Source organism: Dermacentor silvarum, chromosome 10, assembly GCF_013339745.2.
Source record: "Dermacentor silvarum isolate Dsil-2018 chromosome 10, BIME_Dsil_1.4, whole genome shotgun sequence".
In the NCBI taxonomy this organism is placed as follows: Eukaryota; Metazoa; Arthropoda; class Arachnida; order Ixodida; family Ixodidae; genus Dermacentor; species Dermacentor silvarum.
Genome location: NC_051163.1, coordinates 15,668,199 through 15,694,632, shown reverse-complemented (window position 1 = coordinate 15,694,632; position 26,434 = coordinate 15,668,199). Strand labels below are relative to the sequence as shown.

At 48.0% G+C, this 26,434-nt stretch overlaps 1 protein-coding gene across 10 annotated transcripts in view; it reads right to left on the bottom strand.

The window, feature by feature from the left end:
• LOC119465806 (adenosylhomocysteinase-like 1) overlaps positions 1-26,434 on the bottom strand; it is a 286,195-nt gene that overhangs the window by 37,063 nt on the left and 222,698 nt on the right. For 3 of the 10 annotated variants that reach the window (XM_049657303.1, XM_037726278.2, XM_037726276.2), the window contains one exon: positions 7,446-7,557. The exons of 4 other annotated variants lie outside the window; for them this stretch is intronic. In XM_049657303.1, the coding sequence (XP_049513260.1) occupies positions 7,446-7,557 (112 nt within the window). Of the gene's footprint in view, positions 1-2,938; positions 3,092-5,466; positions 5,597-7,445; positions 7,558-11,768; positions 11,812-26,434 lie in introns of those variants that run through there. 3 more of the 10 variants (XM_037726279.2, XM_037726280.1, XM_049657304.1) reach the window with 3 other exon arrangements.

Here is a 26,434-nt window from a genome sequence, read left to right as displayed (position 1 = left end):
TGATAAACCAATAATCAATCAATCAATCAATCAATCAATCAATCAGGTAAACTTTTTGCACGATTTTATTTACAATTTGCGTCAAAGTACATCGAATTAAGTTAAAGGACCCCAAGTGCTTAAAGTTAATTCGGAACCCACAACTACATAAAACGGTACCACTCGTCCATATGGGCCTATAGCCACCGGAACTAGAACCCGTCAAGTATCATTAATTCTTCGGAGCGTCCTTATACGTCGTTCCCATCCAATGCTTTTTTTTTTTTTTTTTTTTTGCGATCGCCGTCTTTAGCAGCTCCAAGACCACCGCAAGCTGCTGCGTGATTGAATCGACCGCCTGCACGAGAAAGTTCGCGCACGTCTGGTTTCCGGCGCGTTAATTACATGAAATCTCTTTCACCAAGCCAGGCGCAGACGAGATCGGAATAAAAATAGTCGAAACGAATTACGGCTCGCGAAATCGTCCCCCGAGTCGGCGGACAGAAGTGACACTTTACAGCAATTTTCGCTCGAGATATTTCGCCCCCTATTTATACACCTTCATTTTGTTTTTTCCTCTCTGAAAAATGCGGATTATGCAGGGCCGAAAATCGTTACCGCGCTGTCGAGGACAGTCGACCGCTGGCATGAATTTTGCATTGCCGCATAATAATGGCGAGATGAACGCTAAAGAGCTCAACATACAGACGACTCATAAGTATTCAAATGAAGAGCCGACATCAAGTTCCCTCTATGCATCAAGAGAGCAAATTAGAATGGCGCGTGCTGCATGAAGTACGAAGCAGATTTTTAACATCACAGCTAGCGCCATATAGGGCGTTGACGTGGACCAGACAAAAACGGGTCGAGTCCGCTTGTCGGGATGAGATTTGTTCTTATATATATATATATATATATATATATATATATATATATATATATATATATATATATATATATACAGAGAGAGAGAGAGAGAGAAAATCAGAAGTACAAGTTCGCGGTTATCTTCGGTTTATGTACCCAACAGTTTCGGTCAGTATAGTTCGGCCGCAGTCCACTGACCGCGGACCGTGGTCCACCGACCGAAACTGTTGGGTAAATAAACCTGACATAACCGCGAAGTTGTGCTTCTCATTTTTCTAAATACGCTTGGCCCAATGAGAAATCGAGTTACTGTATATATATATCGCAACGACAAACACTCCCGATATATAATGTATATATCGGGAGCGTTTGTCGCAGGGGCAGGGGTTTCCCGCAAGGCGGGGGGGGGGGGGGGGGGGGGCTTTATTTGCCTGTCACGATCACGTAAACGCTATCTGGCCGGGCTGAGTGAGTGAGTGTCCAGTTTTGTTGAGCCGATCCGACTACATGGGGTAGGTTGAACCGGCCCGACCCATCGGTGGCGCACATGTGAACGCAAAGTAGCCGGGTCGGTGGTTCGCCGTTCATGTGAACGTTGTCGAGTCTGGCTACCTCATCCTGACTTCTGACTCGATCCGCTTTCATCGGGTTCATTAAAAACGCAGTCATATATACAGCTATAGCTGTGCATTATCGGAGCAAACTGCGGGATAATGTAGCAGCGGTACGCAACATGACGCACTGATATAGCTGTCGACTGCTGGTGCGGTTCTTATTTTTCGTAGTGCGCGCTGAATGACGAGGGACATTTTCTACGTCGAACGTTTTGTACGCTTCCTGCTAATAATGTAACGCTTCGATGCGCAAGGAATATCACCTCTCCATCACTATTGAGATACTCGACAATCGTTGACTCTATCGGCGTGAAAAAAAGTTCATTATTCCCCCTTGGTCCCAGCCGACGCCTGTGCAAGTAGCTTTAAAAGCAACACTGCGCTGTTAAAAAAAAAAAAAATCAGTACTGCGTGGCAGTTGTTACTGTTGTCAGACGCCTCACTGCATGTGTGCAGACAGTCCTTTTCCTAACATCGTCTTTCTTATTTTTTTCTACATTTCTTTTTGTAATCCTTTCTGCCATTTCCCCTTCTTCCGACTACAGCTTGGGTACAGACTCGTTAACCTCCCTGCCTTATCTTATATTCATCTCTTCCCCAACTAATCATTTAATACGGTGGAATGACGGGTTTATGTTGACAATACACTTTAAACTTGTCATAAAATCGATATCAAGGAGACTTCATAAAGCCCAGAGTTTCAAGAGGGCTTCTTCAGAGTCCACGAGAGCTCAGTAAAAACTCAAAAAATAACACTTAAGTCCATTTTAGTAAGGCCTCGTGGAGTTGCAGTGCTGGCGCTCTTCCGCCTACTGATAATTTTATTCCGGTTGAATAGACGGGTTTCTATCGACAAGACACCCATAAATAGGCCATAAAAACTCAATCGCGCCGACATTATAAGACCCCAAATTTCTACAGAGTACCGTATAGACTCGTGTAAGGGCCGCACTTTTTTATTCACAATTTTGACGAGGTGCGGCCCTTACAAGGGACCAAACCGACTTGTGCACACCCCGGATGTACCCTTGCATCAGAGGTCAATGCCGAGCACCGAAGGCGAATGCTTCTCCGTCGGATTTTTTTTTTCTCCAAATTTTGAGCTGCCAAGTTGGGGGTGCGGCCCTTACACGGGTGCGGTCATTACACGAGTGTAGACAGTACTTCCCTTCTCCACAGGAACTCAGTAACTAAGTAGAAATTCAAACGAAAACAAAACGTACATTTTATAGTATGGGCTTGTGGAGCTGGCGCTCTTCTTGCCACTGATCATTCATTTAGATTCAATCGACGGGCTTCTGCAGACAAGAGGCCATAAACGTCTCATAAACACTCAATCTAGACAGCTTTACACAACCCGAGTTTATATAATGTAGCTTCAGACTCAGCAAGAACTCAGCAGAAACTCGGAAGGAACACAACGTTCTTTTTTTAGCATGCGTTCGTGGAGTTACAACACTGGCGGCCGAGGCACTCACCGGACTTGCCGCGGTTCTTGAACGTGTTGATTCGAAGCACCCGGCGTCTCTGGACATGCGGTGATGACGACAGAGTCGTCTCCTTCACCTCCCCCTCCACAGATTCGTTAGCACTTGCCATCGCGAGCGAGCGAAACGCTATCTGCTGGTTAACTGGGAATACGAAAACGAGGTTTTAGTGTTTTTTTTTTGCGAGCCGCCGCTGGTTCTCTAAAACTCGCGAAAACGTACACACGTGGCTGCGAAGCGAAACAACTGCCCGACACGCTGCTGCAAAGCCCGTTCAAGCTGTCAAGGCTGCTTATAAAGGGCGAGGACGAAATTGTAAATCGAGGTGAAAGACTTCAACGAAACCGATGTAAATCGGAAGTTTACGCTTCCAACGATTATAAGGAACTGCCACAGGAAAGACGATACGAAATGTAGCTCGAAGGCGTCTTCAGACCCGGAAGATAAATGCTTAGAGAATTGGACCGTAGGCGAAAGACAATTACGCAGCCAAGGCAGAGACGATATAACCGAAACCAGCAAGGCTCAGCGGCGGTGTATATACGAGAGAAAGGTACGAGCAAGAGACACAGACTCAGCTTAAACGTTCTAAACGGATAGATGCTGACTCGACTTAGACTCCGAGAGAAAACAGAGTATAGCGGATTTAAGGACGTTTAAGAACCAGGAAGATTTGCACAAGATAAATAAAAAGAAAGTTAAGTTGAATTAACTGAGAAACATGTGAAAAAGTGAACTAAATTGAATTGAATAGATGTGCTAAATAGCGAGTTAAACAACGTACTTGAACGGAGAATAAATGCTCAGAAAACAAGTTGGTTACGGGACGATACTTTCAACATACAGTTTAGTACGAGGTTGAAACAAACAAATGGAAAAAAATCACCAAGAGGCTCGCTCGCAAAACGGACGCTTCTCCAATTAAGCTTACGCTTCTACAATTCTTCTGAGGCTTCTACAGCCTCACAAAAATTTGGACGCTGGAGTCTTACGAGGAAGTGTGCAAACGGATACAAGACGGTTGGAAAAGTATCGAAGTCGAAGCAATGAATACTAACTCTTTAAATAATTTAAGAGATAGCGAGATACTCAAAAAAAAAAAAACACTTAAGATGGAGCAACCTGAGTGGAAATACTCAAGGGTATGGAACCAGCGCGCAATTAACACTCCGGTATATACGTACCGACTACGCTGCCTTTCCCGACTCAGTCACAAACGCCGAGGCCGATGAACGAAACGGACCGCCGACACTGGAAAAATGCGGCGAATTCAAGGAACAAGACAGAAACGAAGCCAAAAACAGAAAAGGCTCTCGAAAAGACAGAGAAGCCCGCGACCTTCGAAAAAAAAGCTTCTTCGAGACACAACTCGCTTACGTCGGCGGAGCGCTTCCTTGCCCCGCGAAGCACGGCCCTGCAGCTGAGTTTTACAGTCGCGCGCGTCCACAGGCAGATGCTGCGTGCAGTGAGCGCGCCGAGATAGTTTTGGCCGCGCGCTTCTTCTCGAAATAGACGTTCCCAGTTCGGACCACGGGCCGGCGCGCGCGAGGGTTAAGTGAGAGAGGCACAGAGCGACGCGGCGGTCTCAGGCGAACACGGCGCTATACACCGTGCAAAGACACTGAGTTCCCGGTCCGTGGTTCTGGCACGACTTTGTCGTTAGTATACCTGAACGCGCTGGTGGATGACCGTGACGTTTCCGAGACACGCAACGCACGTCTTTAGTTAAGGTTAACAGGGAACTGACCTGTAAGATAGTTACGGCGAGATGCTTGTACAGTGGTTAGCTTCGCGGTGATGGAACCGTTTGCCGGAAGAGGTAGATTACGACTGATGGCGATAGTGACTGCAACAGTCCCGCGTGTCGGAAAAGCCTAGACGTCTTAGTCCAAGCGTGGGCTATAGCAGGATTCTCGTGTCATCAATTAGGGCAAGTTTGCTGTATATGACCGTAATCTGTGTCGAAGCCGACAAAGGGAACTATAGCTGGCTGTCACCGATGTCCAAATGCACTCGCGAGACTGATTTCCACGGCTACCCGAAAACGGGGTCTGTCGACACTAAGGCAGTATACACTTGCAACGTTTACGCTATACTGGAACACGAAATGCGACCTGTATTCGAAGTTGTGGAGTCGACCGAAGCGCCGGGTGGCGAACGTCGAAAATACTGAGACTAACACAAAAAGGCGACGTCGAGACGACAGCCTTAGAGGTGACAACCTGCGAGTGAAGAGTTTTCCAGAGCAATGCTTAAGCCATACAGAGCTACACATGACATTCCTATTAACTCGCCTGAAGACGTGCCACCTCAAGTGGAAAGGACGTCAGGACAGCAACCGTCGCCCACCGAAAGATGAACGAGTAGGAGGTGAGGCGGTACCACAGAAATTAACACGGTCACGTCACAGGTGCCAGTACACGCGACGTGAGAAAAATCGCGTAGGCCACAAACCACCAGCCGAGTCTTTGGACAGTCACACGTACGCGGACTAAACAAGCTAACGAGGCTGGGCTCACCACGTGCACGGCGGGACATCCAGAGGACCTGTCTAGACGACCATGGACAACCGGAAAATGTCGCCTTCCGTTATGCACCTCCGCACAGTATATATCTCTTTCCACATCGACGCAAGTACGGGGCGACGCTCGTATGCCCAAGGAACCCTTTTCTGACTCGATGGAGTCCGAGACGGAGACTTTTTATAGAAGGGACACCGTGCGAACGTAGTACGCGGAGACCTCCCATGTGACGACGAACGCGGCGAAATACACGCACGCGATTGGTGTAGGCGTCCTTCTTCGCACTGCCCGCTCCTATTGTTCCTTGGTTCGTCGTCGCCGTCCAGTCGCGCCGCCAGGAAGTCACCGAGTCGGGTTGACACCGTACGCGCACCTACACGTACGTCCGGTGGTGCACAAGCGACACCGCGTATGCTGCATGCTATAGCAACGATGGGACGGTGGCGACTGCAACTGGAGAGCGTCCGCTCTGCTTCGAGGCAGGTACCAGACTCTTCCAGATACCAGACAGTTCCCGCCATTCTGGCCTACGTGACGCCATTCCAGAATAGAACGTGCGCCTTCAGCCCACGGAATGGCGTGTGTCTATAGGGTCGTTGGACAAGGTCGCTTGGTTTGCCTGGAATCGATTCAGGACTTTGCCCACTTTCGTTCCATCAGATTAACTCTCGTTAATGGAGCGTGCCATGAACGAAACTAGTCCGTATCCTAGCAAGCCAACATTGTAAGACAAAATGTGTCGTTTTTTCGCCGTACATTATGTGCGCGTTGTATTGAAGTGCCTCGTCACGCGCACTACATTGCTCTTCGAGCCAACCATGCACGTCAACGCTAAATGCTCGTCAGGGTTCGTGTGTGTGTGTGTGTTATTTGACAAATTCCTCGTGTGATTTCTGTATGTTCCAAAAGGTTTAGCAACAAAAGCTGCCAAAGTTCTCAATATGAAATAAATAAATAAATAAATAAATAAATAAATAAATAAATAAATAAATAAATAAATAAATAAATAAATAAATAAATAAATAAATAAATAAATAAATAAATAAATTTAGATGGAATTGTGCAAGACGCAGGTGTGCTGTCAGACCCGTTTTTGTGCACCAGTAGCGTCAAATCAAAGCAAGCGGCTGGATAAAATCGTATACTAGAACGCAGTGTTGTTGTACTTTTCAGCATGCAGCAACTACCACATTCTAGGAAGCAAAATTCCACGCGAACTTACGACGCCGACTGCACTTCGCGGGGGTGTTTCGTTTTCGGCGACGAGAAAACGATTTCGCACAAATTAGCATAAAATTTGGATAAGCGTCAGTTCACGTCACTCTGAATTTTACCATAAAAATGATTAAACTATTGAAATGTGTTGCCCCATACATATCGCTTAAACTTGAACGGAATTATTTTTGTCCTTTTCTTTTCACGAATAAACCACTCGCAGGTTTAACTTTCAAAGGGTTAGACTTAGAAGTTCAAAAGTCGACGCTCACGAGGGGGCGGAGGACAAGTGGGTGTTAGGAGGACAGAGACAGGACCCGGTATTCGGGTAAACGCGGTCGGACTGGGCGTTTTACCGGAGGGGCGGAGGCGTAAGCGTGAGCGGCCTGCCCGGTGCAGCAACCTGGTGGCGCAGAGCTCAACCAGACAAACGCAGCTAATATTGCAGTAACCAAGTGTACTTTACTTTGATGCAGGTGTAAATTTTCGGCAGCAACGCGATTAACGCCACTGCCGAAAATGTACACCAGCAGCGAAGTAGAATACACTTGGTTACTGCAATACATTAGCTGTGTTTGTCTGGTTGAGCTCTGCGCCACCAGTTGGCTGCACCGTGCAGGCCGCTCGCATCTACGCCTCCGCCCCTCGGGTAAAACACCCAGTCCGCCTGCGTTTACCCGAATACCGGACACGTTAAAACTCTCTAATGCCTGGCTACACGCGCCGTCTAAGCACTACGCCCGCGATTAATACACACTCACAGGAGGAGCAGGTGGAGACTGCGCTGGATCGGCGGCTGTCCAGGTACCGACCCACGGGGAGCGACATTCGCCGCCTGGAACGGTCCTTGTACGCCGGGAACTCCAGCATGGCCTGGCGTACGGTCGCACACACACACACGCACTCAGTCACACTAATACTCTCGCTATGTTGCTCCCGTCTACAAACACACCATTAAACCAGCCTCTCAAGTGCAATTCGTGTCTCACCACTCGCCGGTGCGCGGATACGAATCTTGCGGCAGCAGTGGAGGCAGCAACAGCGGTAGCAGCAGCAGCAGCAGCGGCGGTGTGGCGGCATATATATTGACGTCGCGGTGCATATAAGCGCGTCAAAGTGGACTAATAAATGAATCCATTCGTACAGAACTCAAGAAGTAACGCGTAAGTAATTACGCACAGTTCCCGCTAATTAGCCAGGTTAGGTTATTCAGATATGCACGGCGTGTGCGGTACCGTTCGGCACGCTACAAACTGATATAGAGCGTGGGATACTTTTGCCGATGCGCGCAATACGCAGCGTTCGCGGAAACATCGATTCAAAACACGCGCATCGCAGCTCCTGATCGAGCGCAGTCCGCTCAATCGTGGTGCTGACGGGGTACTCGAAGGACAAGAGAACGTAATGCAAACACGACGCGCTTAGCGCCAAGCGTATGCAAGAGAGAGCATAGATGCTGGGTTGATACATCTGGCGCAAGAGTAACTTAGTGCGCCGAGCCGTTGTTCAATAAAGGGTTGCAGAAAACAAAACTTCGTTACAACAAAGTTGAACTTGAAGCCAGAATAACTTCGTTATATCCATTATTGCATGTACTGCACTATTAATCTCTATAGGGGATTTCAAGGGCAATTTCAGCTATGTCGTTGTATCGATTATTTCGTTGTGTCCCGTTTCGTTATAACGAGGTTTGACTGCAGCACCTCTTCTATACGCAGTCCTTCTCTCAGAGTTAATCTGATAAGGGCGCTATGCAAAAATCCTAATGTTCCCCTTTGTTGCACTATCGTACGTTATCAAAAAAAAATTTTTTTAAACACAGAATTTGAATGCAAGTAGTCTTCATAATCGGACTCGCGCGATCATTGCGCGTATGTGCGAATAAATGCCGAGGACGTGTCTCAATGAAACAAATAGCGATAGCGCGAAAAAATTCGCAAAAGACAAAGGGTGCCCTGACAACGCTAGTCGCAATGCTCAAGTTATAGAGCACGTTGTGTATACAATAGGAGTGTGTCCGTGTTTGCTGGATCATACTCGGCAGAGAAGACGTGCCCACAACAAATAAAAGCGGGCCGCTCATTCGAATAATGGTGCGCCGAAATTGCGTATACGGTACGCGACGACACTGCCCCCCCCCCAAATATATATATATATATATATATATATATATATATATATATATATATATAAGGATACAGAAAGGAATTCCTATCACGAACGTGAAAAAATCTTGACGATGAAGCCAGAAAGTGCCGGACTTCTTTTAGCTCCAACGGAAAAAAGGCTGAGGAAATCAAAAAGGAAAAGATAAGATTGAACCGAAAGTGGCATACAAATGTGAAACGACAGTGCGAAACAGATCCCGTTGCAAAACAGCTATACAAATACAGCTACGGCATGCCGTAGCGCAGAAGGGGAGCACAACGATACTCGTATATATATATATATATATATATATAACGGTTCGGACAGCCGATGGCCATTGAAGCAGCGGGAAAGCAAGCGCGGCCTCGGAATTCTGTTCACAGAGTTTCTCTCTTTCGCGACAAAAGAGGCCGAGCGCGCTCACTGGAATGAAAGTCATGTTTAAATCTCGGAGGAAACCAGGCTGGTAAAGGAGGGGGCTTCCCTGCAATGCGTTTCTCTTAAACTTCGATGGGCGCTCTCTTGTAAGAACCATGTAGCATTGGGAAAGGTACGATGCATGGAGAAAAGAAAATATATATATATTTCCTCCACGGTAGGAGCTGTGCGCAGGTGTATTCATCACTGCGCACCAAGAAGTAGTGCTCCGACAGTGATGTGGCCGTGTGATACTCGGGCACGGAGAATGTCATGTGTAAACTGGACGGAAGAGTTCAAATCAGAAAACTGAAATGAGAATACTTCGATCGAATTAGGCGATAAATGCGGTCGTTTGGATATTCGCAACGTCACGCGAAGTTACACACATACGTGATATGCAACGGTAATGCAGTAAAGAAAGGAGGCAAGCAGAAGGCGGCAGACACCGTATATCGTAGGCGCGTTTACTGAGCTCTACACACACACACACACACACACACACACACACACACACACACACACACACACACACACACACACACACACACACACACACACACACACACACACACACACACACACACACACACACACACACACACACACACACACACACACACACACACATATATATATATATATATATATATATATATATATATATATATACTCCCTCTTTTTTTGCCACAGCCCCACTGCTCCTTATTTTACAGTACAATACAAACAACCATGATCATCCTCCGCCTATCCAAGCTAAACGAGATGTCACGATGATTGCACTTTATAAAGGGGCCCAAAATCCACGACACGTATCTTTAAGCATCGTCTGCTTCTACCTCCGTCGAAAGCAGACGAATTAAGGAACGCGGCTCATAATTATACGTACGCCTGAACCTGCTATTTCTTGCAGGCGACACACGGTAGCACAAAGGACGAAGCGGACAAAGAAATACGAGCGATAATGCGCAATTGTGATCGTGTCGCAGTCTCCGCTGTCCCGTGTTCTTCTCCGGCAACGCTTGCGGAGTCATGACGCTTCAACTATAGCGCTGCAGCGTATACGTTTATAGTGGTCTCCGTTATCCGCAGACGCACGGCAGAGTACAGACTAACGACGTCTCCGACTGAATGGGGACGGGAATCGGTCGCAATCACCCTCGCTGGACACGGAGAAAAAAGAAAGGCACTTAGTCGAGGAACGCGGCTTTCTGGAGACGGAACAACCAGAGTCGCGCTGTAGCAATCACGGGCTCCTGTCATTACGCGGTCGGAACACTGGCTCGCGCGCGCGCCCGGACCCTGGGTCTGCGCGGCCGGCGCGCGACCATTAGGCGGCGCGGTTCGTACATGCAGCGAGCAGCCCTCGCTCCCCTGCAGTTCCTTTCGCCCCATCCCGTCCTACGCTGTCACATCCAGACACCGAGGAACGTGATTGCGTCGCTACACACTTGCGGTCGATGAAAGGACGTCGATGGAGTGTGGTCCGGCCATGACTGACAAACCCAGTAAGCGTGAGTGTGCGAGCGTATAGCACGAACTAAAAAACGGGCTGCTCGCGCTATATCTCTTGAACGCGTGCCCCTACAGAAGATTTTATCTTCGGATTGAGGGCTGCACCATCTTCGGCTTTTATGCGAGCAATTTCTGAGTTGTGCGCATAGTTTCGGGGTTGACATGGTTGCGAGCCATCGAACGCGTCTCTACAATCATCTGTAGAACGCATAGAGAGCTTGCTGTCGAATTGACAATGTTGACACTACGTAATTACTCGTCTCTTCATTGAAGATCATAATTCCCGATTTAGGGTAGAAGCCTGCCCTGCGCTTCTGAAGTCAGCAACGCAACTCGAACATAAGGTGCAGGTATCTCGCACGAAGCTTCAACAAAACATCGGCGTTCATGTGCCGAAAGGACGCGACAACCTTAGGAGGTATAAACTATGACGCAAACATTTGGCAGGTCAAACTCTTACTTGACGTGCAATCAATATGGTGTCAACTGACAGAGAACTCCTAAAGATACAAGTTTCCTTGCAATTGTGTTAATTACGGGCTTTGTGATTTTACCGAACCATTATTCTTAACGCATTTCATTATCGCATGTGCAATAGCTAGGTCTGTCTACTCACTTTATGCAAAATTTCACTTCAATAACTCGATAGGCAAGCCCGACGAAAGGATGCGGAAACTAGTTTTGCAATACGGGGTTGTTCGCACACCCTCTCGGAACGCTAGTGTCGCGCATACGAGACGAGGACACGAGCGAAGCATAGAAACACACAGGCAGGTACGGCGCTCATGTGCATGCTTTTTATCGTGTCCTCTTATTATTTGCGTTATACACTAGCATTCCAGGATGCGGCAAAGACTGGACGAACAGTTAGCGGCTGACACCTTAAAAGGTGCGACGGGACACCAGCGTCACACACTCCCACCGCTTCCGCATGACACCCCCACGTGACGGTAGCGAACGAACCGGTTCGCTTCGCAGCATGCAAATCGGTGCACACAGCTCACCCTTCCAGATGATCTTCAGCGGCGACATCCACCGTTTTCCCGCAGTCCTCGAAGGAACGAACGCTACGCACGAGACTGCGCTATCCCCAAAGGGGAGGGAGGAGTCCCGCACACCGACCAAGAAACGGAATCAGCTTCATGAGCGCGTTCGCCTCGCACTGGGACCGGCGGTGCTTGCGCGCGCGCGACCTTTAAAAAGAAAAGCGAGGGCCAGCCAGCCCGGGGCAGCTGCGGCTGATGGGGGCTGCTGCCGTTTCGGGGAGCGCTCGCCGCCGACGAGATGAGCGACGCGAGAACCCCGGGCCACACAGTACGCCGGCCCCGCCCGCGGTTTCATCAAAGATTCACACCGGGGTTCAGACCGCAGTGGCGGCTCTGTATAGTCTGGGTCGCGTCGCTGCTTTCTTCATTTTCAATGCCGCGCCGACGACGACGACGTTGCAAAGGTCGCCGCGCCGACACGCCGGGCGAGAGTGGCCCGAGTTGTGTTGTTCTATAGGTCACGTGGTGCACCTCTCTAGGGAGTGCGCGGAGGAGAGAGCTTACACCTTCGGGACCTTTGCCTGTAACGGAGCTGCATGGCATTTGCGATGCGCTGCGTCGGCGAAAGGACGCCGTAACACGCGCATATGCGAGACGTTAACTGTGTGCACGGTGTCCCAGTTAAGCCGAGATTTTTCAAGGTATGTCGGTGTACTACAGAAAGACGTGACTTAAAAAAAAAACAGAAGGAAAAGAAAACGTACAACTCTTCTATTTTGTTTAATTGTCACTATTACCTAATCAACTTTACCTCGGAAAAATACTTGCAATGAGAAAGATGCAGACAATCTTATAGGAAACGTCCGATACAGCTACAACTTCTACCTCATCATCTACATGCCTATCGGATGTTTCCTGCAGGACCGATTTTTTTTTCCAGTGACCTCCAAGTACGCTCGTATTGCGTCAGCTGACTGCACTATTATTCTTACTTACTATGCAATAATTTCTTCCTCGCTATAAAAAGACCACAAAACATTTCAAATAAGAAAAAGAATTCACCGACGATTACGATACTCCCTAATGCAAAATTTGAGCGCAGCTGTACACGTGTTCTCATTTCGCGATATATTGTCTGGCGCAGACAATCTGTCCTGTGCAGCACGTAGCAAACGGAGCGAAGTGTGGCGCGACTGCCTCGCTAATCTGGAGATCGCGACAGCCAAGCGCGTGGGTGACACGTGGGCGCGATTCACAGCAGCAGCCGCAGACAGACCACGCGCGCTACTCTGGCGCCATCTCGAAGCCATCGTCGCCGCAGAGCAGATATTCTAGGGGGCGCTGGCAGAGCCAATTTTGCGCGGAACTACGCTTTTCTTCCCATGCTTTCGCCATAGCCTCCTCCGCTTTCCTCCTCGCCGTCTTTCATCCTTCGCTGCGCTCGTTCGCTCGGTTACGCCGAGGGACGCCGACGCCGACCGCCGCGGGAACGGGCGCTTGAGAGCTGCGCTCTAACGAACACGTGACGACCTGCTTGCACGCTACGATTGCAGCGCTCTGAAATGTGTTGCGCATAGCACGGCGCTGTTGAGATAGGGCAGCGACGCAGTCGTGGGCTACAAATTTCGCGCAAGCAATCAGTCTTACCTGCGCTACCGAAATAAACGGCAACGACAATTCCTGATCAATAGCGGTATAAGGCAGACTACAGAACACGATATTCGAAATGTTACCAACAAAGTGAGACAGCGACGTTCCCACGACAAATTGTTGAATGGCTGCAAGGGTGACGTGTACCGAAATGGAGCTTCACAGCAATGAAACCACTTCCCTGCCGCACGGTAGTCAATCATTTGCGTCAAAAAAGGGGGAAAAAGCGAAAGACAACAAAAAAGAAAAACGCTGCATGGAAATAAAATGATGCTATGACGACATAGAATACAGAGAGCGCGCTTTCGCGCAAAGTCCGCGATAGCTTACGGTCAAATCCGTGAACATCAAGCCAAATAGTATACTCGCATACACAGAGAAGCCACTTTTTAGCAAAAAGTTAATAATAATAATAATTTTAAGGGAAAGAAAGAGGTAGCAGGTCCGCTTTTAATGATTCATACGATCTCGTAGCAAGAAGGCCATTTTTTTGTCAGCTTTTTGGTTATTACTGTTCAGGTCGAAAAGATCCCACGTCATTTTAGCGGCGACGGGAACGACAAAAGGAAGTAAATAAAGAAATAAAAGAAATAAATAATAAAAAAGTGAAGCAAATGGGAACTCCGCGTCAGCAACTTGGCACCATAAAGATAAGAGCTCCCTCGGGACCGGGTACGAAGTGGGCGGACTTCGGCACTCGGCTCGCACCGGTCCGACGACGGAAATAGAAAAAAAAAAAAAAAAGAAGTGCGTAAACGGCACCGAGCTCCGTGCAGGCGCGAACGAGAAGCTAGCTCAAAATCACAAAATGGCTGCTAATGACACTTTAATATAGTCTCTTTTTACATTTTTGCGATTAGGATTCGAATGACAACCACGAAAAGTCAATATCTTTGAAGTTCTGTACTTCCACGCTTTTGTCGTCCGAAGCGTGCCACTTGACATTTTCCCCGTCCCTGAAATGCTTTTCCAGAAATCGTTTACAACGAAATTCGCTCCGATCAGGAATGCCGGCGACAACAATACGTCTGTGTTCTTGACAGATGCGCAGGTGGAAAAGAAAGTGGGTGAGTGCGTGTGTGTGTGTTTTATAGAGTGCGTACGTACAGATAGACACAAAGTATGGCGCAAGTGTTGTCCGTACTCAGTATCTATCTCTGCGTCGCACTTTTTTGAAAGTGCCGCTCCAACTTTGCGAAGAAGCCTTGTGAACTTCCGTTTGACACTCTCGCAGCAAGAAGCAAATACGGAAAACGGCGTGAGCGACGAGAAAGCTAGCGAACAAACCAAGCGCAATATATAAACAGAATCTCAATGTCGCAAACCGGGCAGGTGGGCGGGCCCGGGGACAAACCCACTGCGACATTTGGCACCTGATATATATATATATATATATATATATATATATATATATATATATATATATATACACTCTTGCGGCCCTGATCCAAGGTTTGGATTACAGCGACGATGCACGCGCATTGCGCAGTAATTTCTCCCGCGATTATGCGACAAGGTCGGGTCCGCGCTATAGTTATTCGCGTCGCGAACGCAAGTGACGCGCTTCCGAACGACTTCTATACTCTCCACCGCATCACCGCCAATACCCCGCGCCCCTGATCCTGGCAGTGGGCCATGCGCAATCACGTGACCCGGCGCAACGCGCCGAGGGGCAAGAAATCACGTGAAAGACGCGGCAATTGGCAACGCCAGCACCGACCACTATAAGAGGCAAGTTCACTTCTAAAAAAATTAAAAATAATAAATAAATAAGAAAAGTGAATGAGGGAAGGCAGGAGAGATTGGCGTTTGTGTACGCACCATAGTTTGATTTAGCGAACCCTTGCGTCAGATAGCGCGGCGTTCAGAAGCCAAGCTAAGACAAGTCAGAGAAATCTCGACGGGGACGGCGTGAATTTGGGTCAAATACCAGAGCAACGGGGTTCAAGTGCGGTTGACCCCACTTGCCATTTAAGCGGGAAAAGTCAGCAGTACCACGCGAGAGCCAAACGCAAATGCGTCGCCGGCACCAAGACAGAATTTGCCCCCGCGTTGGTGTGAAGGTGTCGCAGCACAATGTGAATACTCATCCGTTCTTCGAGACGGTGCGCACCAGATGTCTAATAATGCGTATTTGTTTACCTTTGTGATGTTGTGTGAATTGTGACATAGTCCCATGTTTATCATGCGAAAAGGATCAGCAGCACCGTCTACTGGTGCCAACACCTCACTATTCACTCATGTAAAAAAAAAAAAAAATCGCTGAGTCACACCACAGCGCTATAAGTAGTCTATGAGCACCGCCTGCAGCAGGTTGTGAAGGTCTGTGTATAAGCAGTTGATGTGTGTGGAAGTAGCTTTAACTCACTGCTCTTTACGGCAAACTAGATGACGATGGGCGCCAGAGCAACTAAAACAACACATTACTTATTAATTTTTCACCTATGCATTGTAAGGTTCTTTTTTTATTACTCGGTATTTAATTCATCGTAAGAGCGCCTGCAGTTTTTACTTTGGGACCCCTTCCTGTATACTACTGTTTTTGCACTAATTTACTTATCAATAAAATTGAATTGAACTCAGTTGTAGTTACAGTTAAGTGAGCGCTGTAAGAAAGGATTCAGCTAACCAGCCGACAACATCCATTACTCCATTAGCTGAAAACATATATTTCTCGTAGCAGTCGCATTTCGCAATGTCTAATTTTTCTTTTTGCACCCTCGCACATTGTCGAAGTCATTACAAGTCTGAGCATAGCGTAATTACATTTTCTGTAGCCAACACAAGTCACAAGTCCATACAGCGTCCATAGATGAGTGCACTAGTCATAGTCATACATAGCGACTCGTCTACACACTATAGTGGTGGTTTTACGTGGGCTTAAATCGCAAAGCCCGTCTACGAACGCTATAAAATTTGAAGAAATGCGCAAAGGCTGTTCTATGGACGATATATAACTTTCTATACACTTTACACAGACCGCAAAAAAAAAAAAAAAGTACACGATCCCTTTCACTCTTTTCAGACCACCTAACAGGGCAACGGCGCGTTCTTTTCTAAGACGAATCGTCCGTCCGCATTGTATTTCGTGTTCATGCTGGCCCGTGGCAAGAATAACAAAGGTAACAGCGGCGACTTCGCCGATACATCTATACGCAAAGAACCAAAGCTCAAAAAGCGCTGCTCCACCACAACCTAACACATTTTTTTCCGGTCGAGTGAAATCAATATCCGGTGCCACCTTTACAACACTTCGTCTCAACGTTGACGACGATATTTAGCTTCTTTTCCTCTAACGGGACAGGAAATACTCCAGAGCCGTTGAAAGCGTGCCTCCCACGGAATCGAAATGAGGATGCAGCGTCCGGTGTTGTAAGTCCGTTTCTTTGCCTATACGTCAGGTTTCAGAAACCGAGAACGGTTGGCAAGAAAGGGGGTTGCAAGGGAGAGGGTTGCATTAGTCGGGACTTAGCTTCTATATAACCTCTCTCTCTCTCTCTCTCTCTAATGCGTGGTTTTCTTCTCGACATTGTGGAAATGAAAGATTAGACTGTCCGAGCCAGCCGTTCGCGTGACCGCATTCAAACGGAACCGCGGCCCTCCAGTATGAGAGTGCGCTCGAAACGAACCCTGTCTTTGTCACGCTTCTCGAAGGGCCCTATAGCGAAAACGGTGGGGAACAGAGGGGGCCGGTTGGCAACAGTGAGCTTACTCGCATCGTAAATCAAATCGGCCTTCGACGTCACGACTTTGAGTCGCTCAAGCGACCATCCGGCAAAAAAAAAAAAAAGGAAAACATATATTAAAGAGACACACTCGGAAAAAGAGAAGGGACCCCTGACACTCGGTATTTTCTCGTTTTGAGCGTTCCTTCATCTGATAACATATAACGCTGCGGGAGCACAACTTCGACTCCCCCCCTCCCTTTTTGAAATCGATCCCCCTCTCTCTCCACTTCCAGCGGTCGTTTCCGCTCGCTTCGATATCACAATCCGGATACGAAGTCATTTGTCATATCTTGTTACCCTTTCCTCATTCATTATTACATTTTTTAAAACATTGTACGGAATCCGGCTCCTGCTTCGCGCCGCCCACCACGCCTCGCCGTGTTTTCGATTTCTGTATGTTTTAAAACGAAAGTTATTACAGTTCGCACAATGCATTCGCGATTGCATCAGTATACCAGCAGAGTCATATTTGCAGTATGCCTCAAGATTGCTTCATATATATATATATATATATATATATATATATATATATATATATATATATATATATATATATATATCGATCATGCTCCTTCTACCGGCTTCCCGCAGAGTGTCAGACCACGACTCCGTCAGTTTCGAAGCGTATTTCACTTCCGTTCCAGTGCAGCCGCCTATATAGAAAGAAGCACGCCTTCTCTCTATACGCTTCTATCACAGCAATGCTTGAACAAAAATCGAGGCTGAAGAGGTAAACAGAGAGGCGGGCAGAATCTCGTCGCTGGCCATTTCTAAACTGCAGACCGGCACACAAACGTAAACAGATACTGGTTTCAGTTCCTGCAACTGTTCCCAAGTGGCACCGGCGCCACTCGCTGCTGCTGCCGAGATTTTGACTCCCTCCACTCCAACGGACCGAATTTCACAAGCCTTTAATCTTCCGCGTGGTTCTCTGCGAATTTCTTTAAATTTTATTCTCAGTTTTATGATCGTCTACGACGTCTTTCCTCCTTCCAGCGGTCCTTCTTCGGATCGCCCTGCGCTAGTTTCGCTACTTCTAACCAATTTCGTCGATTAATTTTAGCTCGGACAATGACGTCCGCGTGGAGTATAAGGTGGTCGCGATCTAAAGGTTTCCATTTCGTGCTGGAGCATGTATATCAATACATAAAAAAGGATCGATGATGATGGTCATGATAATAATAAAAAAAAAAAAAACGCTTAAGCTAGCCCTCGGCCGCGCAAGGCTTGAAACAGCGAAGCTGGGCGATCGTATCCCAGCATTTTCCGGAAGTGCGCGCGTACTTTTCATCTTATTACTCATGATGATGATAATGTCTTTTCGCGCGTCTCGGACTTACGGCCGTCACTGCGCGTTGCATAGCGCAGCTTGCAACACCGACACCGCGTTCCAATGCCGACACCGCGTTCCAGGAGACCCGCTACGCGTGAATGCGTCTCTCTCCCTCTCTCTCTCTCTCTCGCTCTCATAGCGCGCAAAACCTCTTCACCTCGCAAAGCACGACGACCTCGAACGCAATCATATGGTTCGCATAAAAACATGTTCTGCAAGCGTGAAAAAAAAAAAAAAAAAAAGTGGCTGTATAGCCTAATGGTTACGACGCTCGTTTTGAGGATCGGGGGCATGCGGGCTGCTCGAAACCCGCCTCAGGCAAGAAAGTTTCTTTCTTGGTAGTTTCTTGATACGCATCACGAACCACAAATTACGGCTGGCTTAAACAGCTTCGCTGTTAAAGTGGCTGTATAGCCTAGGGGTTACGACGCTCGCCTTGGGACCTGGGTACGCGGGCTCGAATCCTGACTAGGCAAGAAAGATTATTTCCTTTTATTCCTTTCTTCATTGCTGATGATGATAGTTTCTTGATACGAACCACAAATTACTGCTGGCTTAAACAGCTTCGCTGTTAATAATAATAATAATAATAATAAGAAGAAGAATAAGAAGAATAAGAAGAAGAAGAAGAATCTAGGCGGAAGGGCAGCAGTGGAGACACACGCACACATGGGCATGTGTGTGTTCCTAATAGTTTGTTTGCGGCCGCACTACAAAGCTTTAGCACAGACAGCCTCAGCTACACCGTCACGACTACAGTCCTCGACATGCCAGCTGAGCGCCTATTACAGCTGAGCTGCACCTTCTGCATAAGCGGAGTGGATTAGCTAGCAGATGGCGTATCCAGTATAGGCAGTTTAACGGTAACAAAGTCATAACGGTATGCTAAAACTTACCACTCCTGCCTCGCGACAGCTTTTACTGCGAAGCTGTCTATGGCTAGGATCCGGGATTTTATGGCGTCTGCGCGGAAAAACTCTCCCCTAAAGCTCTCCCTTAAAAAGTGAGAGTGAAAGAGCCAACAACTTCTTCTTCTTCTTTCTGGGGTTTTACGTGCCAAAACCAGTTCTGATTATGAGGCACGCCGTAGTGGAGGGCTCCGGATTAATTTTGACCACCTGGGGTTCTTTAACGTGCACTACAACGCAAGCACACGGGCGTTTTTGCATTTCGCCTCCATCGAAATGCGGCCGCCGGGGCCGGGATTCGATCCCGCGACCTCGTGCTCAGCAGCGCAACGCCTTAGCTGACTGAGCCACCCCGGCGGGTAAAAAAGAGCCAACTACAAAAGCAAATGCATATCGCCGCTCGCGTGCTCAGCTTAACGGCCACTTATGTCTAAAACGATGTGTCCCTGTGAATGTATGACGTAGTGCGTGACATAGTGTGCGCCTGATAAGGCGACCAAGGGGAAAGGGTTTTGGCGCCCCTCAGTGCAACCACGCGAACGCGCTCGTGCCACTGCTCCCGCGTTCGTCGTCGTCGTCTTCTTCAACAGCTAGCTCCGCTGCCGCTAATCATTCCAACGTAGAATTTCACTTCTGTCGACGTAATGGAGAGGCCGCGTTCACAGGGGAGCCATTGCTGAAGAGGGTATGAGCCATTCATTGTCTCACGTGACGGATAGATTTAATAACAGAGGTCTTACGCGAATGTGTGGGCGTACCTATCGTCACGATGACCACCGATCAGGACAATAAATATGTTCGTACCTTTGTTCCAAATTCTGTGTCACCTCTGTGTCGTGCGCTAAACAGCTTCGTTGGCCATCCGGCTTCACAGAGTGGAATGGCTTATGAATTTTTTCTTCTTCTTCGCCAACGCATTGCGGAAGAAGGGGTATACAGAGGAAGATTGGCGATGACCGTGACACGCGAATGAGATAGTGAAAAAGAGGCAGGCCTACATAGTTTGTAATAGAGCGGGGTAAAAGAGGGCTCACTGTACGACGCCTCATCAATTCTCCCCCGAAGACAAGAGAAGGTGTCGGGCCCATAGCCCGGCCGGCTGCTTCCGAGAGGGAATTCCACGCAAGGCTATTCATCACCGACCCTCCCTCACTCTCTCTCTCTCCTGCGTTGCTTGCTCAGTCTCCTCCTTCGATCCCTCCTCCGCACACGTACTCTAGCCGTCGCCAATGCGGTGCAGCGCTGATTAGGCGACAGCTCATCTTATATATATATATATATATATATATATATATATATATATATATATATATATCGCGGTCCTGCCAGAAGTAGGAAGAAGTTGTAGTGGTTAACTTCCACAATGCAAACGCACTCGCGAGCAAAAGTTTCAAAACCGCAGGTGCCGCACTGTCCTCTGTGCAGTGAGGTCCGCTATTGCAGGAAACATTCAGTTCAAACTCGGTTGCATCTGAGATGTGGCATGAAATCACCGCGGGACATACACGTGTGCACAAATGTTTGCCTATGGCTTCATACGAGACCCCACTTTTTTTCGATAAAGTTGGGCATGATTCGCTGTTGCGTTGCTGTTGTATGGACCTCAAAGAATGGGCCGTATTGTGTGCTTCCCACGTCCCACCAACATGCTAAGCGATATCTGTAAGCTCGCGCAATTTCTCAAACCTGTACCTTGTGACTTTTTATCTTTCTTGCGCACATTTTGTGCCTCGGAAGTCTTCAAGAATAGCGGGCTCTATCCCAAACGCTGCACCGGTTAGGCAAGAATAAGGAGCTGCGCTCCTCTAACGCCCTCTCTCTCTCTCACAACTCTCTCCCGTCCTTTCCTCAATCCCTGTCAACTCCCTTCATCTTCGTATACGGTACACAAAGAGGGCCGCGGAGAAGACGGTGAAGAAGGAGGCTTACAACACGGACCAACTTCTCGATCGCTTGGCTCCTTGGGGAGACGCGGCGTGTAGACGTCACGTGGTGTTCAGTCGGGGCCGCACCAGTGCACGGTCGTCAATAAGCGAGTCATTGCGCCAGGGCTTCACCGTGCTTGAAAAGGATCGCCGAGGAGACTGCGTGAGGATCGAAACACTGCTCTCCCGTTCCGATCGGGTCTCTCTGCCCCGTGCTTCGTTTTGTCCGTGACGTTGCTCGTTTGCATACATTGTACAGTTGCAGAGTAAGCGATGGAGCTTATAACCTGATAACGTCAGAGAATTAGATGGTGTGATTGAATCAGGAAATTCGCAGGCATAACATGGGTTAACCTGGCGTGAGACAGGGGTAAGTGGATATCGCTGGGAGAGGCCTTCGTCCTGCAGTGGACGTTATAGGCTGATGATGATCAATGAAAGTGCTAATAAACGAATTCTCTCTCTATCTCTCTCTCTGCCTTCCGCACATTTCGCTACGCTGCCGACACAGCCGGGAATCAAACTGGCGACCTTCACACAACAGTAGACGATATTGCCACTAAGCCGCGGCGGCGGATATCAAAACAATATACATCAAAACTTCGATATAACAAACACTTCCATAACGAGATATCGGATAAAACGAAGTAAATATAGAGTCTGCGCTTTTTTTTTTTCACCGACATCAATGCGCATGCTTATATCATATTGGATATAACAAAAGTATTTTCGTGGCGGATGCGACTTCTTTCATAACGAAGTACGAGTGAATAAGCAAACAGCTAAGAGGAAGACAAAAGTTGACCGGAGACAAAAAAAAATTGCCACAACTAGGAGCGAGAGGAAATTGCGCATCCGCAAACAGCCGCTGAACACGCACTATTTATAGGGGAGAAACAAGAAAACAAGAGGAAAGTGAGAACAAAAATGTGGTTGATCCCTCTTATATAGGAATCGGTATAGAACACGAAAGTGAAACGTGTCTTCACAGAAGTAGTGTAATGTTTATTGCACATTGATATATAATGTCTATTGGTGTTTTGTGGCTAAAGCGCCCTTAGGCGTTGATGCACCCACGCTGACGCCTGGTGGCACGTCTCCTCCATCACGACTACCAACGTCGATGACCATGAGCAACCGTCGTGCATATGGAAGCTGCACTACGCTGCACACGCTAGCACAACGCGAAAGACGAAGCACGTAACTGACACACTAATACAACGCGCAAGACAAAGCACGTAACTGAATCGTCACCGAGTCAAATCAGCGCGTACAGCGCGTCGTAATTGCAGCCTCCGCGATCAACTTCAGAAACATTTTCAGAGCTAATTGCGGAGGCCACGCTCCGCTGTGCTGAGTACGGTGAACGCCACCTAGGTGGCGTTTGTAGTGCTTCTTGATGCCAGCGTCCCTTCGAATGCTGGCATCGAGGCGTCGTAGTACTGAGACCACCGAAGCGTTCACTGTCGGTGCGCGTTAAGGCCGGAATACATGGAGCGAATAACCGGCGTCCGAGCGAAGAACTTCGTCGGGCGGCGAACGTCCGACGGCCGGCGTCAAGAAATTTGCCGTCCGCAGCCGATCTGCCTGTCCAAACATTTTCGTCGGGCGAACGCCGCCGCCGGAAGCGTCTAGCGCGCAGCGGTGGACGACAGCCAATCAGGAGGCACTAGTTCCGGTCGCAATGCATGCTGGTGTTTCGCGCGCGCGCGCCTTTTCGCGTCGTCTGCAATCGCGTTGGTGTTGCCGTGTCTGCATGTCTCTGCACCGATTGAGTAGTTCCTAGTATGATCTCTCAGGAATCGCGTTGTATTTGTACATCCCATATCCGCTGATCTGCGAGGAAACAGACAAGCAGTGCAAGCTCTCTACAACAACCTTCAACAGAAATCTTCTGATCTCAGAGGCCACATGCTGTCGTCATGCCTATCTCCCGACTTCCCCGATAGATGGCGTTGGCATCGGATATTTCTTTCGCTAGGCTTAGACGCGTTCGAAACGAGAAGCGATCTCGAAAACTACTCAAGGTTATCCATAATACTCTGTCGTCGAAGCGGCCTGAGACTAAGCGAAAGCCGTTTACGCAGTCATTTGCTTCCAACTAAGTGAATTCTACAAGGACAACGCCAAATTCAGTTCGAAGCGGGCGGCCGGGACCGCCGCCAACACGGCGGCCAACGCGCGGCGGCGTTCGCCGCATGTATTGCAACACAGCAAACATCCTGCGTCGTGTCGCCGCGTCGTTACTTGACGCGTGAAGTTCGTCGAGAAAGTTCGCTCCATGTATCCCGGGCTTTAGTGTCATAATGCAGTACTTCTCTTTTCTGCTCATAGGCGGCGGCACCGCCCCGAGCAAGAGCGCGGGTACACGGAGGAGTGTTAGATATATAAGGCGCGTCTGTGTAGCTCTCTGCGAATGCGTTTGTGGCGCAATGGGTTAAACGCTCGGCGATCTATCGTCGCGGACCGAGAGGTCGTGGGTTCGATTCCCAAATTTTGCATGTTTGTGGAACTTTTTCTTCTGGTTTCTTTCTTTGTATTATGTTCTATGACGTATTTCCGTGACGGAAATACGTCAGTGAAGTCTTGGTGGACCCCGGAATAAAACACTTTCGTGTTAAAAATGCAAGGAAGAAAGAAGAAAATACTGGGAACACTGTCGAGTTCCGCGTTATGAACGCGTGTCCAAACAAGCATGCGATGCACCTCTCCGAACGAATTCGTTCCCCTTACATTTCGTATTATCAGCAAAGTCACGCTCGGCCGACTCAGCACAAGCCTCATATTCCATGGGGGCCGCATCTTGTTGGTAAAGAAGCCTTTCAAGGGATCCGGCTGCAAACATACAGTACGACGCGGTTCTGCAGTCGTGGCTGGCTGCGCACCGAATACGGACGCACGCCGATTGCCGTCCCTTGCATACTCTTTCTTTCGTCTTTTCGCTTTGACGTTTTCCCCCCAGTTTCTGCCCTTCCTCTTCAGCTCTCGCCGAGGAAGCCCAATAAAAGATTGCATGCCGGACGGCCACAGAAGCCGCAAGGGGTTTGCGAATATCCGCCGTCTTCTCCGGCCCGAACCAAAACGCGCTTGCTTGCGTATTTGCCTTTCAAGGCGCGCGTACCTCGTGTTTTCCCAAACTTTGCACAATGCATTCCTTTTTATTATGTTTTTTTTATTATTTATTTCCTTCGTTACTGAACACGGCTTCGGTAGAAGTCTCTAGCTGAGGCATTTTTGGCGCTTCGTCTAGCGACAGAGTCCTCAAGACGCCTCCGAGAATTCTTTCTTTCTTTCTTTCTTTCTTTCTTTCTTTCTTTTTTTCTTTCTTTCTTTCTTTCTTTCTTTCTTTCTTTCTTTCTTTCTTTCTTTCTTTCTTTCTTTCTTTCTTTCTTTCTTTCTTTCTTTCTTTCTTTCTTTCTTTCTTTCTTCACTTTTCTCAGGTTTTGCTCCAAGTTTCTTTCAATTTTAAATTCCGGGACCCAAGCTTTTTTTCGGCTCGCTTCCAGCCCGACGCTTCGCGTTCAACAGCGCCTTTCACCACAAGCACGAATTCGCTACTTTTGTCGCACACACATGGGTGAACCAGAGCGCAAAGTGGATTGGCGGATGCTCGCCGCCTTATGCACGCACAAGTATGCGTATTCAATATCGATATCTCCAGTTTCTCTTCTCTGCGCGTCGAATCATTTCTTTTTATTTTTGTTTTGCAGAAGCCTTTTGTTCGCTAGCGAATTCCTCGAGTAACCCAAGGTAAAGAATAACCAGGAAGGCCGGCGCAACTGTATCCTGCCAAGCGCAAGATTTTGTCCGAAATATGCCACCGAGAGATCATGTTGTACGCTTGTCTCAACCATCCTGCTGCTCAATACAGCCGCTGTATATAAGAGAGGAACGGGGGAAAGAAAAAAAAAAGGGGGGGGGAGAGAGAAAAGAAGAAAACCGTTGCTTTGCAACGAATGCTGGCGACGTGTGTGACTTTGAGCGCAAAGATGTCGCGGCCAGCGGTAATCCCGTTTTATAACTTTTTTTTTTTTTTGTATGTGTGTGGTGTTTGTCCAACGTCGTCCGCCCTACTGTTTGACGTCCCCGATAAAGAAAGAATGCGATAGTTTGCATATATAGAGAGACATCGCGCACAGTGTACAGACAGCGTTGTACATGCAACATCGTGCTACGATTATTTTTCCCATTTTTCCTGCACACCGACAGATTCCCTATAACTTATACATGCCTGTTTATATATATATATATATATATATATATATATTATATATATATATATATATATATATATATATATATATATATATATATATATATATAATAATCGCACCGCATTTCGATGGGGGCGAAATGCGAAAACACCCGTGTACTTAGATTTAGGTGCACGTTAAAGAACCCCAGGTGGTCAAAATTTCCGGAGTCCCCCACTACGGCGTGCCTCATAATCATATCGTGGTTTTGGCACGTTAAACCCCATAATTTAATTAATTTAACCGTCACAACGACCATCATCACCATCAACAAAGATATCTTCCAGCTTGTGGCAGACGACATCACACTAGGCATGCAAACTTTTTCGGACCTTCATCACGCCACCTACACCTATGGCGAGGCCCGGTCCTGAAAAATTAAGGGAACGGGAAGGCATTATTTCGACAGACATCCTAGGTTCCTTGCTGCGTGTACAGGAACAAATGATAATATTCTCGAGTGTTGATTACAGCAACTACGCAAGTTAACTTAAGAGTTTCAAGAAGTGTTTAGGCAGTAAGAAACGGTGGGAACAAGAAAAATAAACAGACTTGTCGAAAGGCACACACGATAATTCACTTTCTAGGGGCACTGCACCGTTATTCCTAGGCATAGCAGTCGAAAGCCACAGCACTTCGCATAGCACGAAACACATGGCGCCACCCACACCTTCAGACAGACTGGGGCACCTTGTGTCCGCGTTTCTCTTGTCGAAAGAACGTGCCTGTGCATAAACTTCCTCGCACGTGGAGCTCTCGCTCTCGTTGGCGCGATCGTACCTGTTTCGGTTCCAGCAAGAACAACAACGATGGATACTGGTCTACCTCACACGGCATTTCCACGTCGAGGTTTATCGTCTGCTAGCGCGACCGTAAAGCGCGTCCTT